General features: G+C 35.5%; 3 protein-coding genes across 3 annotated transcripts; 2 read left to right on the top strand and 1 right to left on the bottom strand.

Moving 5' to 3' along the window:
* The first annotated feature begins 269 nt into the window (after positions 1-269).
* On the top strand, positions 270-2531 carry BO95DRAFT_441568 (uncharacterized protein). The gene has a single exon (XM_025586207.1). It carries the CDS (start codon positions 384-386, stop codon positions 2427-2429), a length of 2046 nt encoding a protein of 681 aa, XP_025443658.1. The 5' UTR covers positions 270-383; the 3' UTR covers positions 2430-2531.
* A 230-nt stretch (positions 2532-2761) lies between these two features.
* On the bottom strand, positions 2762-3559 carry BO95DRAFT_462467 (uncharacterized protein; the record flags this gene model as incomplete). The annotated part of the gene is made up of 1 exon (XM_025588917.1): positions 2762-3559. One exon carries the CDS (start codon positions 3557-3559, stop codon positions 2762-2764), a length of 798 nt encoding a protein of 265 aa, XP_025443657.1.
* A 903-nt stretch (positions 3560-4462) lies between these two features.
* On the top strand, positions 4463-7882 carry BO95DRAFT_493839 (glycoside hydrolase family 71 protein; the record flags this gene model as incomplete). The annotated part of the gene is made up of 2 exons (XM_025590774.1): positions 4463-6137; positions 6195-7882. 2 exons carry the CDS (start codon positions 4463-4465, stop codon positions 7562-7564), a joined length of 3045 nt encoding a protein of 1014 aa, XP_025443656.1. The 3' UTR covers positions 7565-7882.
* Positions 7883-16688: the final 8806 nt, after the last annotated feature.

The following is a 16688-nucleotide window of genomic DNA, read 5'->3' as shown; positions in this document are numbered from 1 at the left end:
ATTTCGGGGTCCGAGCCTAGTGATGCAGGCAACAAGCTATAGCTAAGCTACGGCCAAGCTAAAGGCCCGCTAAATCGACGCTAAAGGATGGCAGCTGCGCCAGACCCTGACTCTAGACCCTGATGACAAATTCACTCCCGTGTATTGACATTACCGCTTGTTTTTTTCTGTCACCTGACACCATGCCTCTTCCCCCATCCGGGCAACAGACACCCGTCGCCCTTTTGACACATTGCTGGAACCGCAACGCAACTCTCACCATGGCTTCACGTCGCGCTCTGCAGCCATTTTACTCCCGCTCTCGTCCTCAACTCCCCATCCGTATTTTGTACATACGAAATCCATTCTCTTTTACTCGTCTAAACTCGCAGCAATTTCCAAAAATGGACAACAGCGGCGATGGCCCTCTCCAAGTTCCTGGATTCAATGGTGTTCCTCTATACTATGAGCTACCCAGAGGCTCTCGCTTCGCGCATGGGATCGCAGACTGGAGACAGAGCCCACAGTTGACCCTGCGGGAAGTTTGTATGCTACAGTTCATGTCCTACGTCACGGAGCAGCCAGACTGGGAAAACAAGTGCGACGACCCCGACACCCTCGAGATCTGGCGTGAAAAGGCCGATAGTGCTTTTGACCTGGATCAGCCATGCTGGGACTGGTGCCGCAAAGAGCTGCAAGACAAAGCAGCTGACTTCAAGCGCAAGGGTCACGTGGCCGTCTTTGATGCGGACTCTCGAGTCATCAAGGCGGAAGTCGACGCTAGTCTTCTCGCCGATCTTCGGACGGCCATGGAACCGCTTTTCTCATCGACAGAAAAGCCCGACTCGGAAGACAAAGAGGCCCTCGTGGAGGCTGGTGTTCAAGGCCCCATCCGGCATGTGGTTGATCCATCCATGTATCCTCTTGTGTATGGACGGACCAGAGTTCTCATCAACGGAGGCAAGGTCGATCTCGACAGCTTTGAGTCATGCGATAATTCTCTATGCCAGACTGCTCCGATTCCCGACAAGTTGACCAAACATCCGTATGAGCTAAACCACGAGGAGAGAGATCCAGACGATGGTCGAGCGACAAACAAGCCTAAATACTGGTCAAACAAATTCCAGTGGCTTCCGTGCGAAGTCAAGTTCACGAATCGAGGAGAAACCAAGATCACCTCCTACATCAATGGTGTGAATCCAAGGGAGAAAGAAACTTACCGAGCACTTGAGAAACTAATCGCCACCGCCATACAGCCGTGGAATGAGATGCTTATCCTTGGAAACCAAGGTCGAACTCCGATTCGTATTAGAACTTATGACTTTCAAACCGAAAACGAGGCGTTGCCGCAGGCGTACAACCTTCTCTGGGGTACAACTGTGGGGTTGAAAGTGAGATTCTCCGAAGAGCAGTGGCCTGAGATCCGATCGCAAGTGAGAGACTACTTGAATCTCCCCGAATATGAACAACGATACCAGGTCGATCCGAGCGAATCCAATGTCAAGGACCTCCTCGTCAGCATGAACCCGTCGCAGTGGAGCTCTCCCGCAGCACTAGAAGAACTAATCATCGAAAAGCATCGTCGACGATATGTCGTCAAAGGCGTAGAACCTGGTATCTCCTTCACGTACAACGAATGGAAGGCCGGGCAAAACACCGGTCGTGCAATCCTACCCAAAGTCAACAATTCTTTGCGCAGCAAGAACCCCACACCACCGCCTCCTGACCCTGACCACCAATTCTATACCGTTTCTCTTCGGAACCAATTTCAGGACCTACAGGTGATTATCAGGGTGTCTGGCATTGATCTGATCCCAGAAAGGCCCCTGTATACTGGGGAACCCCAGTTCGGGGTGGCCGGTATTCTCAATGAGCATATTGTTGCCACAGCGGTTTGCTATTTGGACGTGGATAATATCAAAGATCCGAAAGTGTCATTTCAACAAGAGACGCTTTTGAGTACCCTGGACTTTAATGTTGAAAAGTACCTAATTATGAATCGAGTTTTCGACGTTCCAGAGGAGGAAGACGATGAACTACCACCAGCACTGCAGAATCTGGGCTCTATTTCTGTTTCCCAAGCCGGGCAGCTCCTCTCTTGGCCGAACACGCTACGATCCCGAGCAGAGTCTTTCACTCTTCGCGACCCGTCTCAACCCGGCCGCCTTCGATTTGTAACCCTCTGGCTGGTAGATCCCCATTACCGAATCTGCTCAACCCAGAATGTCCCACCCCAGGACGAAAGCTGGGTTGGCACAGCCATGGCTCATTCACAGGAGCATACGCAGACTCGGGGATCAATGACGCTCGCAGAAGCGATTGATACTAAGGAACAGATGAACCAGGAGAGAATCTCTGCCGCCTGTGTATTTCACCGGTATGGTCATGGTGCTCATAGATACGCCGATGATTATCACGCATTTTACTATGGCAGTCGCGAAGAATCCTGAGTACGACTTTGTTTTCAGCCCCCTTCTGTCATACTATAGCAACTAGGCCATCATACATCATATATAAAGATACCATACCACACCCAGAACGTGTCAAAGCAGTGCGGCCTTTCACTGTTCGAACTTTCTGGCCAAGTCCTAGACAGAACTGGGGACAAAAAGACAACTTCATCCAGGGTTATCTACTTCCTCGTGTAGTGAATAGTTTGGTGGTGACTGCCGAATACGAATCAACAAATTCTTAGAGTTGCTTATATACAAACAAGCCTGGACATATGTCCCCAAGTATTACAGAGCATACTGAAAGCAGAACCACAAAAGCATCGACAGGCCTAGCGCGCCTTGCAGCTGTCCACACTATCCAGCTCACTCAAGCTCTGTCCGATTGTGTTGGTGATCTTTTGATGGTTTCTGAATTTCCTGGCCTCTTGTCCGCTTCTTCCTGAAAGACCCACGTACCAGGTACGGTAGGTCTTAATCTCCTCGGGGGATTCTCCGTTCGCCGCAGCGGTCGCGCTCCAGTCCGGCTGGAGGAAGGTAACATCTGTATCCAGGACGGCGACCTCCGAGGCCTTGAGGGTCTTGTCGGGGAAATCTGCTGCCCACAATATGCTCACGCTGGTACGATACATATCCTGCACCCGTACGGCTTGTGTTCCGGCCAGCGCCCTTCTGAACTCTGGATACTGGTTATTCCAGACGTCGGCAAAGCCTAGGGCAGTGCTACCGCGTGTGGACTTGACAATGTCGGCGATTCGCTGGAGCGTTGAACGGTGATTAATCTGAGCGCCCTCTTGAAGACCAAGAAGTTCAACAAGGCTGTACTTGTCAGTTTTCAGAGAGGCACCAATCTCGTCCAGTGTGGCTTGGTTATATTGCGGATTCATGCTTGTCCAAATGCCACTTTGGGGGAGACGTTGCGCAAAAACTGTGGAGATAAACGTCCCGAAGTCGACGAGGGCCGTGTTGCTCAGTTTTGGCGCCAGTGTGCGTGAGGCCCCGTTCGCCGAAAAGTCCAAGACGAGAGCGCAGTACATGAGAATCGCCTCGGAGGGAACCGCGAAGGGAGAACCTTGGCAGAGGTTGCCTAGCAGTGCTAGGGTGAACAAGATGGCTCGGAAGGCCTTCATCGTGACCGCGCAAGGGAAAGGAGTGACGGATAGGCCCAACAGATGTAGTAAAACAATCGGATTTCGGACGCGGCAATTAGCTGCTGTGAATATCGAGTTGGTCAAAGTTGAAAAAGAAAATAATGAGTGAGACAGGAGATTGGATGGATAAATGAATGACTGGCTTGAGATGGTGGCATGAAGAGAATGTTATCACGACAGCATAAAGGAAAACGACGGGTCAAAGAGGTAAGCAGCAAAGCGTCAGTCAGGGATCTATTCAAAATCTCTACTGGGCTTCTGGAAGATTTAACTCTTGATCTAGGGGATGCGCTTGTTCTGGATACCATCCCTATGTGCCGGGTGTGAAACGAGTTGGTATTGGGTATTTTACACTAAGAAGTGCACTAAGCCCTAGTTCCAATTTCGTACATCGACGGACTGAGACATGCGGAGATGAGGGTAACAAACCACAATCACTCCATCACACCGTCGTTGACAGGCATTTCGCTAGTTTGGATTTAGCGAGATTAAGCTCGAAGGCGATTGAAAAAATCATAGAGGGGCGCTAGACATGGTACCGAGTTGCGTCGTGGTTATGCCCATGAACTTCCCTGATGCCGTGTACCCGATAGATAGGAAATCCTCTTTATCTTTAACCCTCGAGCTTTCTTTTTTCTGCCGTCAAGACCCTCGCAAACATCAACAGACCTACTCACACACTCTCTTACGTTGTGGTGCCTACGGCTTCTTTCCTTTTTCTTTTCTGATCACGTTCTTTAACCCACAACACCTTCGGCTTTCTCTCTTTTTTTTACATTTTATTCTTTCTTTCATCTTGCTCTTGCTCTTGCTTGAAGGCTCGGGCGTACCTTCTGCCCTTAAATTCAAAACATGAGTCCTCCCATCCGAGTGTGGTTTGGTATGCTTGTCTCGACATGCTGCCTCTGGTATCAGGTTCAGGCTCGTGCTGTGTTTGCTCATTTTATGCTCTCAAACACGGCAGGATACACTTCCGACGATTGGGAAAGTGAGATCCAGCTTGCTCTGGATGCCCACATCGATGCATTCGCACTCAACATGGCGGCTGGAGAAAGTACCACCACTACCTCTCTCCCAAACGCCTTTGCGGCCGCTCAAAAGCTCAAGTTCCACCTGTTTTTCTCGTTCGATTACGCTGGGAACGGGCCTTGGGACAAGAACGATGTCGTGAGCCTGCTGGGCCAGTATGTGAGTAATGATGCTTACTACTTTCACGGATCGAATCCTCTGGTGTCGACGTTCGAAGGGCCCGATAATGCAGAAGACTGGGTGGACATCAAGTCCCAGCAATTCTGCTTCTTCGTTCCGGACTGGTCGTCGGTTGGGGCCAAAGCCGCTATGGCCCTGGCCGATGGGGTAGCAGACGGCCTTTTCAGTTGGGCTGCCTGGCCCAACGGACCCAACGACATGAATACCTATGTGGATGCGTCGTATATCCAGTACCTGGACAAGAAGCCCTACATGATGCCGATCTCTCCATGGTTCTTCACCAATATGCCCGGATATGACAAGAATTGGCTGTGGCGTGGTGACGATCTCTGGTACACTCGGTGGGAACAGGCACTCTACCTCGCTCCGGAGTTCATCGAGATCATCTCCTGGAACGACTTCGGCGAGTCCCACTACATTGGGCCTATCGTTGACAGCCACAATCCGCTAGCTGACTCCATGTACACCGCGTTCGAGACAGGTGAAGCCCCTTACAACTATGTCGAGGGCTTCGACCACAGTGGCTGGAGACAATTCCTGCCTTATGTGATTGATCTCTACAAGTATAACCAGACCAACATCGACAGTGAAGGCTTGGTGACCTGGTACCGGCTGAATGCAGCAGGTGCGTGCCCTGACGGTGGCACGACTGGCAACACGGTGTCTCAACTGCAGTTGGAATACTGGCCCAAGGATATCGCACAAGATAAGATCTTCTTCTCCGCATTGCTTGGGGAGGCTGGAGATATCTCGGTGACTATCGGAGGAGTAAATGTTGATGCAACGTGGACCAACACCCCAAGTGGTGGAGGGGGCATCTATCACGGCAGTGTCTCCTTTGCCGGCCATTCTGGCTCAGTTGTCGTGTCTGTTACTGGATCTACCGGCACTATCACAGTGAGCGGACAAGACATTAGCAGTGGATGCTGGGAAGGGGATCAAGTCGAGAACTGGAATGCTTGGGTGGGCTACAGTATGGGCGGCGCAGTCGATGTGGATTCCCCCAAGCTGAACAAGGAGGTGTGTATCGAAGGATGGGGAATGGGCGACTTCAATGGGCTTTGTAGCTACTCCTGCAGCCTGGGCTATTGTCCCGTCGGAGCGTGCGTTTGCACGAAATTAGGACCTCAGCCAGAGTTGCCCACGTCTACCGGGATCCAGGGATATCCCGCGGCTGGGAAAGACGCCAACTACGCCGGGCTGTGTTCATTCGCCTGCAACTATGGGTATTGTCCTTCTACTGCCTGTGGAACAGTATCGGTTCCATTGACTATCCCAACCGTGTCCCCTTTCACCCCAGACACTTGTGTGGCAGGAACAGGCGAGAATGACCTAGCTGGCTTGTGCAGTTTTGGCTGCAATTATGGCTACTGCCCCATCTACAATTGCACCTGCACGGCGACAGGCCCTCTGAACATGCCTCCTGCCCAGAATACCAGTATCACGGGCTGGGCACCCGACGAAGACGATAATGGTCTTTGCGAATTTGCCTGTACCCGGAACTACTGTCCAGAACCGGTCTGTTCAGACGTGACGCCTGATGATGACGCATGCGGGAATATTGACGATGACAGCGATGAGTGTGTAGGTGTCTTCAACTGCGATTTTACTATCAGTTACACCTCTCTGGACGCTCTACAGGCTGATATGGATACCTTTGACCCCTATTGTGTTGACTTTTATGTTTTGGGCGCACTGTATGGGGAGTTGGAAGCCACGGTCACCAACTTCACCAGCATTGCCAACACGAGCAACTATGACGAGTATTTCAAGGATTACGAGTCTTACATGAAAAGCCAGGTGGGGACCCAGCTTACCTATTTTATGAATATGAGCGACACTGGTGCGCAGGGTGAGGGCAACCGATTCTTCACGTGCACACTCAGTTTTGGAGGGGTGAACCGGACGGCGGGACCATGTCCTGACGATCTCGGGTACGAAAATCGCGCGCATACCGTCTATTATAACTTGATCGATGCGGACGGCTTCTATGGCAACCTCAGCGCGGAATTTGGGATAGAACGTGACTGGGTCGTGCTAGGGGGCTGGTCGAGCACGGAGGGGCCCTACTACGACGACAAAGGCAACACCGCGTGCAACGTCTACGACAATCCTGAGGCTGCCTGCTGGTGGCATCGTGGCTTCCCAATTCCAACCCAGAAGATCACCATCAGCGACCCGCGGGAGCTGATGAGACAGGCCCTGCCCAACATCCCGAACCTCCAGCTCTCCCTCCTCATCACCGAGCTTCAGATCCTATCAGGCTCCTTCGACGGCGTGATCGACGACGTCGTCCAGACGTACTCCACCGCCGTGTTCACCCTGGCGGAGCTGGTCGACCGCATCTACTCCGTGGTCGCCATCGGGGAGAAGATTGAGGCCGAGAAGAAGAAGGAGCTAATCTTGCAGATCCTCGGCGGCGTGTTCCTGATCGTGCCCTTCCTCGGCCCGCTCTCCGGCCTCGGCGATGTCATCGAGGGTCTGGATGCGGCGCTCGCGCTCGTGGGCACGGTCTCGAACGAGGCAACCGATATCTACACCATGGTGGAGGACCCCGAAAGCGCTCCGGTCGCAATCCTGAGCATGCTGCTCGACTTCAACGTGGGTGCCGCCGCCGGCGCGGCCACCAAAGATGGCGTCAGCGCGATCGAGTTCGACTCCATGGCCTTGACGCGACGCGGCATGAAGGGGTCGGATATCAAGTCGGTCGGGGTGTTGTTCGAGCAAAAGATGGATCAGCTGGAATCTATTGTCAGCAAGTGCGCTAGGCTTTGAGTCAGTTATAGCCTCATTCTTTGAAACCCTTGAAAGAATATTTCCCGACTTGCCTGTATAACAATGTCGTAAGACCTTTACACGTCGTGGGATCACGAGCCCCTCCGATTTATGGTTATGTCCCCAACCCTCCAGTCCTCATATACGAAAAACATCGCGCAAGATGCGAGTATCGATGTCAATTGCACGTACAACACATCAGCACCGACTCATATATAATCATTCGTGCAACTTTTGATGACGACCGCCACCATGGAAACCTATTGCTACCGCCGTGCTCGGCGAAACTCCTGCGGCATGTTCAAATAAACTCGGCGGGGTGGGTCGCACGGATCCGCGTCGCACGCGGCAGATCAGCACATGATCCGCACCACGCATCTAGGTCTATGTGGCTGACTTCGCATGGCACCGAGCGGATTGGTATGGTATGTTATGACTTACCCAAGCCACAAACGGTTTGGTTTCTGATCTTCTCGCTGATAAACCGTAGCTTCCGTAGAGCTCTTCCTTGTGATAAATTAAGAAGGCTCACTTCCGCTCGTTTCAAGCAGTTCTGCCCACGGAATCAAGTATCCCTGTCGATGGGACTAGCATCTCATATGGACGTGGGGATTCGTGGTCGGTATCTCGAGGATGAACTACTAAGACATCCGTAGCTGTATATCAAGAACGGCGTTAATTCCACCTTGGTTGATTCCTAATGTATCTTTTGAAGTTCAAAGGTTTTAGTCGACCTTAACATTATCGACCTATTACATCTCTAATACCGCGTTTTCTCGATATATTAGGGCTTTGGAGTCTTGCAGTCGCATTCGTAGGATTTATTTAGGGCTGAAAATTTTCTCTTAGGCCCTTTTATTGCGGTATTTTTTCTACTATCCTTGTATTAGGGCTTTTTGGAGTCGGTTTGTCGGCGTATGTGGCCCTGAACGCTGGGTCACGTGATCGGAAACATGTTAACACCACGTTGCACGTAGCTGCCAAGTTCCTCACGCCACCAACCAATGAAATCTTCATGACCTCAGTTCCTTGAGCCCCTGAGGCCTGACCGCCCACATTTTTCAAGAAGACTAGCTGAGTGAGATACTGTTTATAAATCATACTGTCAGTTTTAGACTGCTACCGCTTGTTTTCACAGCGCATAATTTACCTCTTACTATCAGAGCAACGTGCTGGGGCGATATACACGGTGCCGTTTATCATGGTGCTGCTTATGCTCAAGACACTACGCGATGCAGCTATCCTACGGCGGACGATAGCCGCCATCGGGCAAATAAGTTTTTTTTTACTAAGTTCTTTGACCGCAGGCCTTACCGCTTATCTTTTAAAATTATATAAAGCTTTCTTCTCAATTAAGTGCCTGAAGTATTTAAAAGTAAGATTATACAGCTACTACTAATCCAGTTCTATATAAAAAAAATTAAAGAGTTATTTTTTCAGCAGAATCTTTCTAAATTAAAACTTTATTTAATATAGAGTGGATTAACCTGACCGTTATACCTTAATCTTAACCTGGCCATAACCTGGCGGTCAGATTAAAATACAAAAAAATTTTAACTGTACAGTTATAGTTAGATTAAAATATAACTATTATTTTAACCGTTTATATCTGTTATAGATAACCCCCGTAGCTATGGCGGATTATTAACGATCTACCTATATATCCTCCGCGCAACAGTTATAATATTAATAACTCAGACCTTCTTTAGTATTTAACTCCTAGGATCTTGCTAAATCTTTAGAATAGCAAGAATTAGTCTTAAAATTAATAAACTACTACTATTCTATATCTAATTAACCTTTTTTCTTTATAATTCTAATTCTTTTTTTTTAGTTGTCTATAAAATATAGTATATCATCGTAATTTTTATATTCTGATAGCGGTTTCAAGTCGGAAACTTTTTCTACTACTAATAATTTATTATTTTTATTATTAAATTTTTTAATAGAGAATCTTACCGCAGTTAGAAATACTATTAATCGGCTATAAAATTACTAGTAGTTATAAAAACAAGTTGCCGAACTGTAATAAAAAATCTAATATAATAATATTAAATTAGTACCGACTCAACAACAGAAAACTTTCTTTTTTTTAAATAAATCTAAAATAAATATTAAAATTAAAGATATTCTATAATTCGAACTTTTCTTTAATATTTAAAAATGCTAGAAATAGTTCTATAATTTAGATTATAATTTTTAGAAAATATTATTTAAATTTTATAATAACTATTATAAGATTCTTAAGGCTATAAACTATATAAACATAACTTATTAGTAAAGATAGTACTATTATTTTAAAAAATTACTATTAAAATAAAAAAAAATATTAGCTATTTATAATCTGTTTTTATTAAATAAATATTTTTTCTTATCTGAAATACTGCTATTTTTAAGCCTAATATAATAAGCCAGCTAAAACAAGCTCGGTAGTAAAATAATTAAGATTCTTATAAATTTTATATTTATCTTAATACTTTAAAATAATATTTTTTTAAAGCTATTAAAAAAAATATGGCTATATTTTCTTTATAAAATTATTTTTTAATTTTAGTTATTATATCAAAAAATATATATACCAACTGCCTAAAAAATAAGATAAGATAATATTTTTTACTACTTATTATTAAAACTTATATATATAAAAATAAAAATATAAACAGAGACCTAACAGATCTAATATATTATAAAAATAGTTACAATTTTATAAGAATATTTAATCTTTTAATTCTAAAACTAATTATTTTAATCTAGTTAGAAAAGTTTTATAATATTTTTTATATAATAGTACTAAGTATCTCGCTAATTAATATTTTTAAAAAAAAAAATCAGCTCGAATTTAAGAACTGCAAACTAGAAAAAATAATATAAAAAGATAAAATAGGCTAAAACTAACTTTTCTGTCTTAGTCCTATATTATAAAGTAGAAATAGCTAATAAAATATTAATATTAATATAAATATTTAATATTAGAAAAATCTACACAGATATTAATAGTTATATAGTATATAATCTGGTCAGTATTAAATTTATATAATAATATTTTTTTTTAAAATTCTAAAAATTTTTATTATAGCTTAAAACTATTAATTATATCTCTATCACCAGCTATAGGATATAAAATATTTTTTTAAATATTACTAATTTAAAAAAAGTATAATAGTATTTTATTAGATTATATATTACTACTATTTAAAATATTTTAATCTTATTTTTTATAATTATTCTACTTAATTATAAAATTTATTTATCTTCCTGGAATAAGTAATAATAGTTTAAATTTAGTTAAATCCAAAAATTAAGTTCTCGAAAATTTATTAAGGCTTACTAAAATTATATCTATATTTATATAATTATTAAAGCTTTAAAAAAACTATAGCTTTCAGATAACAATAAAAAATCAGAATATTATTAAAATAATTTTATTTTATTAGAACTAGTTAAATTTACCGATATCTTTTCTTCTAATTAATCTAAAATTCTTTCTAAATATTATAATAAGAATTATACTATCGATCTTCTTAAAGATAAATTATCTTTATTTAAGTCTATTTATCTTTTTTTAAAAAAAGAACTTTCAGTACTTAAAAATTATATTAATAAAAATACTATTAATAAAAGAATATATTTATTTAAAAGTCCTATAGAGGCCCCTATTCTTTTTATATTTAAAAAAAATAAAAGTTTGCAGCTATATATAGATTATTATAAATTTAATAAAATTATAATAAAAAATTAATATTTATTATTTTTAATCTTCGAAATCCTCGACTAATTAGTTAAATATAAATATTTTAATAAAATTAATATTTAGAACACCTATTATTATATCTGTATTAAAAAAAAAATAAATAAAAGACTATATTTTATATATATTATAATTACTTTAAGTATATAATAATACTGTTTAGCTTAACTAATATATCTGCTTTTTTTTAAAATTATATATACTCTGTATTATATAATATTCTTAATATTATTTATATTATATATCTAGATAATATTCTTATCTTTTCGATAATAAGATATAAATATATTAAATATATTAAAAAAGTACTAGTATAACTATAAAAAGCTAATCTATATACTAAACTATTTAAATATTTTTTTTTTTAGTAATAAGTTAAATTTTTTAGATATATTATTTTCTCTACAGGTATTATAATGGATTCTAACTAAATTAAAACTATTATTTTATAGCTGTTATCTACTATTTATTATAATATTTAGATTTTTTTAAGATTTTGTAATTTTTATTATAGATTTATTTATAATTTTTCTTTACTAATACTATTTTTAACAAATCTTCTAAAAAAAAATTAAAATAGTAAGAAACTAAAAATATATTATTTATTTTTAAATAAAAGACTAGTATTTTACCGACTTATTAATATATTTCAAACTACTTTTTTTTTTATTTTTTTAATTTAATTTAATCTATTCGGATCGAAACCGACGTCTGTAATAAAAAAATAATAAATATTTTAATCTAACCGGAACCAACAGAATAATACTATATAATTATTATTTAATTAAGAAAATTTTCGGGTACAGAACTTAACTGGAATATTTTAAATTAAAAACTTTTTACTATTATCTACTTTTTTAAATATTAGTATTAATATCTTGATAGGACTTAGTATTTTATTAAAATTTTATCTAACTATATAAATCTTAGATTATTTATAAATTAATCCCGGCTTAATAGATATTAAGTATATTAGTATATAATTTTAGCTTCTTTTAACTTTATAATTAAATATCGATTAGATAAAAATAATCCTATTAATATTTTATTTAGACTATTCGAGCCAGTAAAAAGCTTTTATAATAATAATATTATACAGATACTTTATAATTAGTTAATATTTATTTTAGTAGTATCTAAGATCTCGGTAGTAACTAAAATTAGAAAATCCTAGTTTAAATATAATAAAATATTTTTATAAAAGAGACCTGGACTTAATATTTATATAGTATTAAGCAGGCCTATAGATGCTGCTAGTATAAAATTAGCTAACTAAACTGTGATTTATATAATAAACTATAAATAATCTATTAATATTACAGCTAGAGTGGATTAACCTGACTGTTATATCTTAACCTTAATCTAATTATAACCTGGCGGTTAGGTTAAGATATAAAAAAATTTTAACTGTATGGTTATAGTTAGATTAAGATATAACTATTATTTTAACTATTTATACCTGCCGGTTAGAAAGATTAGATATAATAGATAAATTAATAACTATAGATTAATTAATAATATATACATTCTTTTTATATAAATAATATATAAAGTATAATATACTTTTAATTATAGTATAATAATATTATCTAGATTTAGCTTATCTACTTAATCTATTTAATTTATTTAATTTATTTAATTTATTTAATCTATTTAATCTGCTTGATCTCTTTCCCTGTAGTCCCGAGGAGTATATTATACTTTAAAAAAAATATTTACAAAATCCAGTATAAGAAATATAAAATTTAATATTAAATAAACTAATAAAATTATACTACTCTTTATACTGTCCAGAATAATAATTATAGTAGTAAAAAAATTAAGAAGCCCGGGTCTCTATCTCTATCTGAGTATATATAATATTTAAAGATTTAGATAAAGCTAGTTTTTCTATTTCTAATAATAATCTATTTTCTGGATTATCTTTAAGATTATCTATATTCTTATTTTTATTAATATAGAAAATAATAATTATTTTATTCTTCTCTTACTTCTTAAATATAAAGATAATTAAATCCAGATTAAGATTATTAAAAATATTCTAATATTTCTTACTAATAGTAAAATAATCGGTATATATCTAAAATATTATTACTTTAATTATATTAGAATAGAAACAGCTCCGGTGATAGTAATAGATATTTTAAAAATTATTAAATAAATATTTAATACTAATATTATTAATAGCAACTAAAAGAAAATCTCTAGCTATTTAATAAAGAATAAAAAACTGATTATAATAAGACTTCTAGTAAGTAAGAATATCAGTATATTTTATAATACCTAGAATAATATTAGTTTAATTAAAGATATTTTAATAAGCTATATATTTTTAATATCTAAATATATTTTAAGTTCTTTAAATATTTCGGCTGCTGGTAAGAGTCTTTAATATTTAAAAATATTATAAAAGGTTTTATCCAGGCCTAATAGTAACCCGAAGATAATTAATAATATATTAATAACCGGATTCTAACTATAATAAAAATAAAATATTTTTTTAAAAATAGTTCGGTACTTAAAATACTAGTTAGTATTATTATCCAGCTAGATATTTTTTTTAAACTTTTTAAGCTTTAATATCGGGTTTAAAATAATTATAATTATATAGATATAGTCTTCTATCTGATAAATATAATAATAGTATTTTTAAAGCTTTTAATATATATTCTATAAGTCTCTAAGAATTTTTTTTTTTAAAATATCTGTTTTCTTACCAGTCGGTTAATTAAGTAATTTAAATAATTAAAAAGATTATTATAGATATTATAAATCTTATAAACAGTAGGCCTACTATTCTCAGATAGATATAATATAAAAAGAAAAAAGAAATATAAAAATTTAAAAAAATATTCTATCTGTTTTTACTTAATTATAGTAGAGTAAAAATAATTAATATTATTATAATTATAATACTAAATAAAACTGTTAATTATTTAACAAAGATTAAGTACCCGGCGAATTATAAAATAGATTAAGTTTTAGTAAGTTTTATAGTTAAAAAAAAGATAATAAATTAAGTCTAATTCGAGTTATTAAGTAAGCTAAAACTTTTTATAATATTAAAAACTTATATTTATAAATTATGCAATCTTCTGAATCTATAATTAAGAATTAGTATTATTAGCTATTATTAAAAAAAGATCTTTAAAATCTGTCTATAAAAAACTAATTTAGATAATCTCTACTATAGTAGAAGTTTTTTATATTAATTTTTTATAAATAGCTTCTAGAATATATCTTTTTAAGAATTCTTAAAATATTAGAAGAGGTTTTAAGATTTCTATTATAATTTTTTTATATATATTCGACAGTATTATTTAAGATTTTAATCTAAAATTTCCACAGAAGAATATTAACTATAAGCTAAATTATATAAGCAAGATAGAATATATAATACTAGCTTTAAATAATTATTATAAGATCGGGGTTAAATAAAGTATTATAAAGCTAGATACTTTAGCTAAACTAAGTCCGGAGTTTAGATAAGATTATATTAAATATTAAACTATTATTATTAATATTATTAGTTGTTATATCTAACAACCGATAGAACAGGTTATATTTATATAAAACTAATAGAATAATTATAGCTAGATTCTTACTAATATAAAATTTAAATACCGATCGGAAGTCTAATAGAACTTTATAATAATTTATATCTTCTATTAAAAAATATCTAGTTAAAACAAAAAATATTTTCTAATTAAAACTAGTCTAGTAGTCTACTACAACTAATATTTTTTTAGTATCTAAAAACTTTAATAACAGCTGTATATATATATCTTTTAATAATTCTAAAAAATATTCTTTAATCTATACTTGATTAAAAGAACTTGATTTTCAGCAGAAAAATAAAGCTGTAAGATTAATTATCTATTTAAATTAAATATACTCGACAGTTCGGAATAGTAGATAATAAATAATTATAAAATATAAAACTTAATTCTAAAAGTTCTATTTATTATAGGCTGTAGAGGCCTAAAAAAAATAATAATTAAAAAAAATTTATATTAAAAGAATAAATAAATATCTATAATAGTTTTTTACTCAGCATCTGACTAATTATTTATTTAAATATTATTAATAGTATTTTTTTTTTATAATTCTTGCGAAAATAGTAGCTTATAAAACTAGTTTCTAAGTTTTTAATTCCCGGGTATTATAGAATATAAAAACAGATAATATAGTAGATATAAAGAGTTCTATTAAAAAATAATATACTTTTTTGAAAGTTGTTTTATATTATTAATATCTTCTTCCGACCGAAGTAAAATAGCAGTTTTTAAGTTTATATATAAGTTTTAGAAAAGATTATCTTTTACTACTAATTCTAGAAAGTAAAGTATTTTTTTTTATAAATTAGATATAAAATAAGCTTTTAATTCTTTGCAATACGCGTAATTTAAAGATTTAAAAAAAAAAAATCTAATTTAAAAAACTTATTTTAGTTTAAGTATTATTATAGTTTATAAATATCTAAAAAATAAAAAAAAAGACTTAATAGTATTTTCTAAAAATAAGCCAGATAACTATAATTAACTTATAATTCTAAGACTACTCTATAAATAATAAATATAGAAAAAAAAAATAAAAAATTCTATAAAAATAATTTATTTTACTTTAAGATATACTTTTATATAAATATAATCTATTATATTTTAAATACAGCTAAAACATCTGCCGTATCTTATTTATTTTAGTTGGTTAGATTAATCAGATTAATTAGATTACTTTAATATTTATAGAAAAAACTTAAAAAAAACTTATATAAAGCTTTTTATAAAAAATATAATATCTATAAAAGCTGTTTAAATAATTAAAAACTAATCTATTTAATACTAAAATATAAGAATTTTAAGTATGAAAAAAGAAAAAAAAGAAAAGAAAAGTATAAAAAGACTTTAAAATATATATTATTATTATACGGGAAAGTCGGTTAAACTAAATAAATAAAATAAAATTAGTATAGTTAATAGCAGGTCTTTAGAGTACTTAAAGTTAAAAAAATTAAATAGATTAAAAAGATTAACTGGATAAAAAGAATAAAAAAGATTAACTAAATTAAAAAAATAAAAATAATAGACTATTCTTATAATATCTAATATTTAATAAAATAGTTGTTGGAAAGTACGGTTGCTGAGAAAAATTATATAAATAATATTATATAAATTTTTTTTTGAGTTTAATCTATTATACAGATAATTTAGTTTTTTTAAATAAAAATAAGAATATAATAGACTATCTAAGCTAAAATAAGAAAAAGAATAATAAAATAAAAATAATATATTTATTTTTAGTAGTCTAATTATTAGTAAATATACAGTTTTTTTAATATTATATATTATAATTAAGATATACAGCTTAAACCGAGCT

This window comes from Aspergillus brunneoviolaceus (genome assembly GCF_003184695.1).
Source record: "Aspergillus brunneoviolaceus CBS 621.78 unplaced genomic scaffold BO95scaffold_23, whole genome shotgun sequence".
NCBI lineage: Eukaryota > Fungi > Ascomycota > Eurotiomycetes > Eurotiales > Aspergillaceae > Aspergillus > Aspergillus brunneoviolaceus.
This window is presented reverse-complemented; position numbering and strand designations above follow the sequence as displayed.

Bases quoted from the DNA above. Each gene is read 5' to 3' on its own strand.
- BO95DRAFT_441568 (XM_025586207.1), top strand. From the start codon at position 384: ATGGACAACAGCGGCGATGGCCCTCTCCAAGTTCCTGGATTCAATGGT.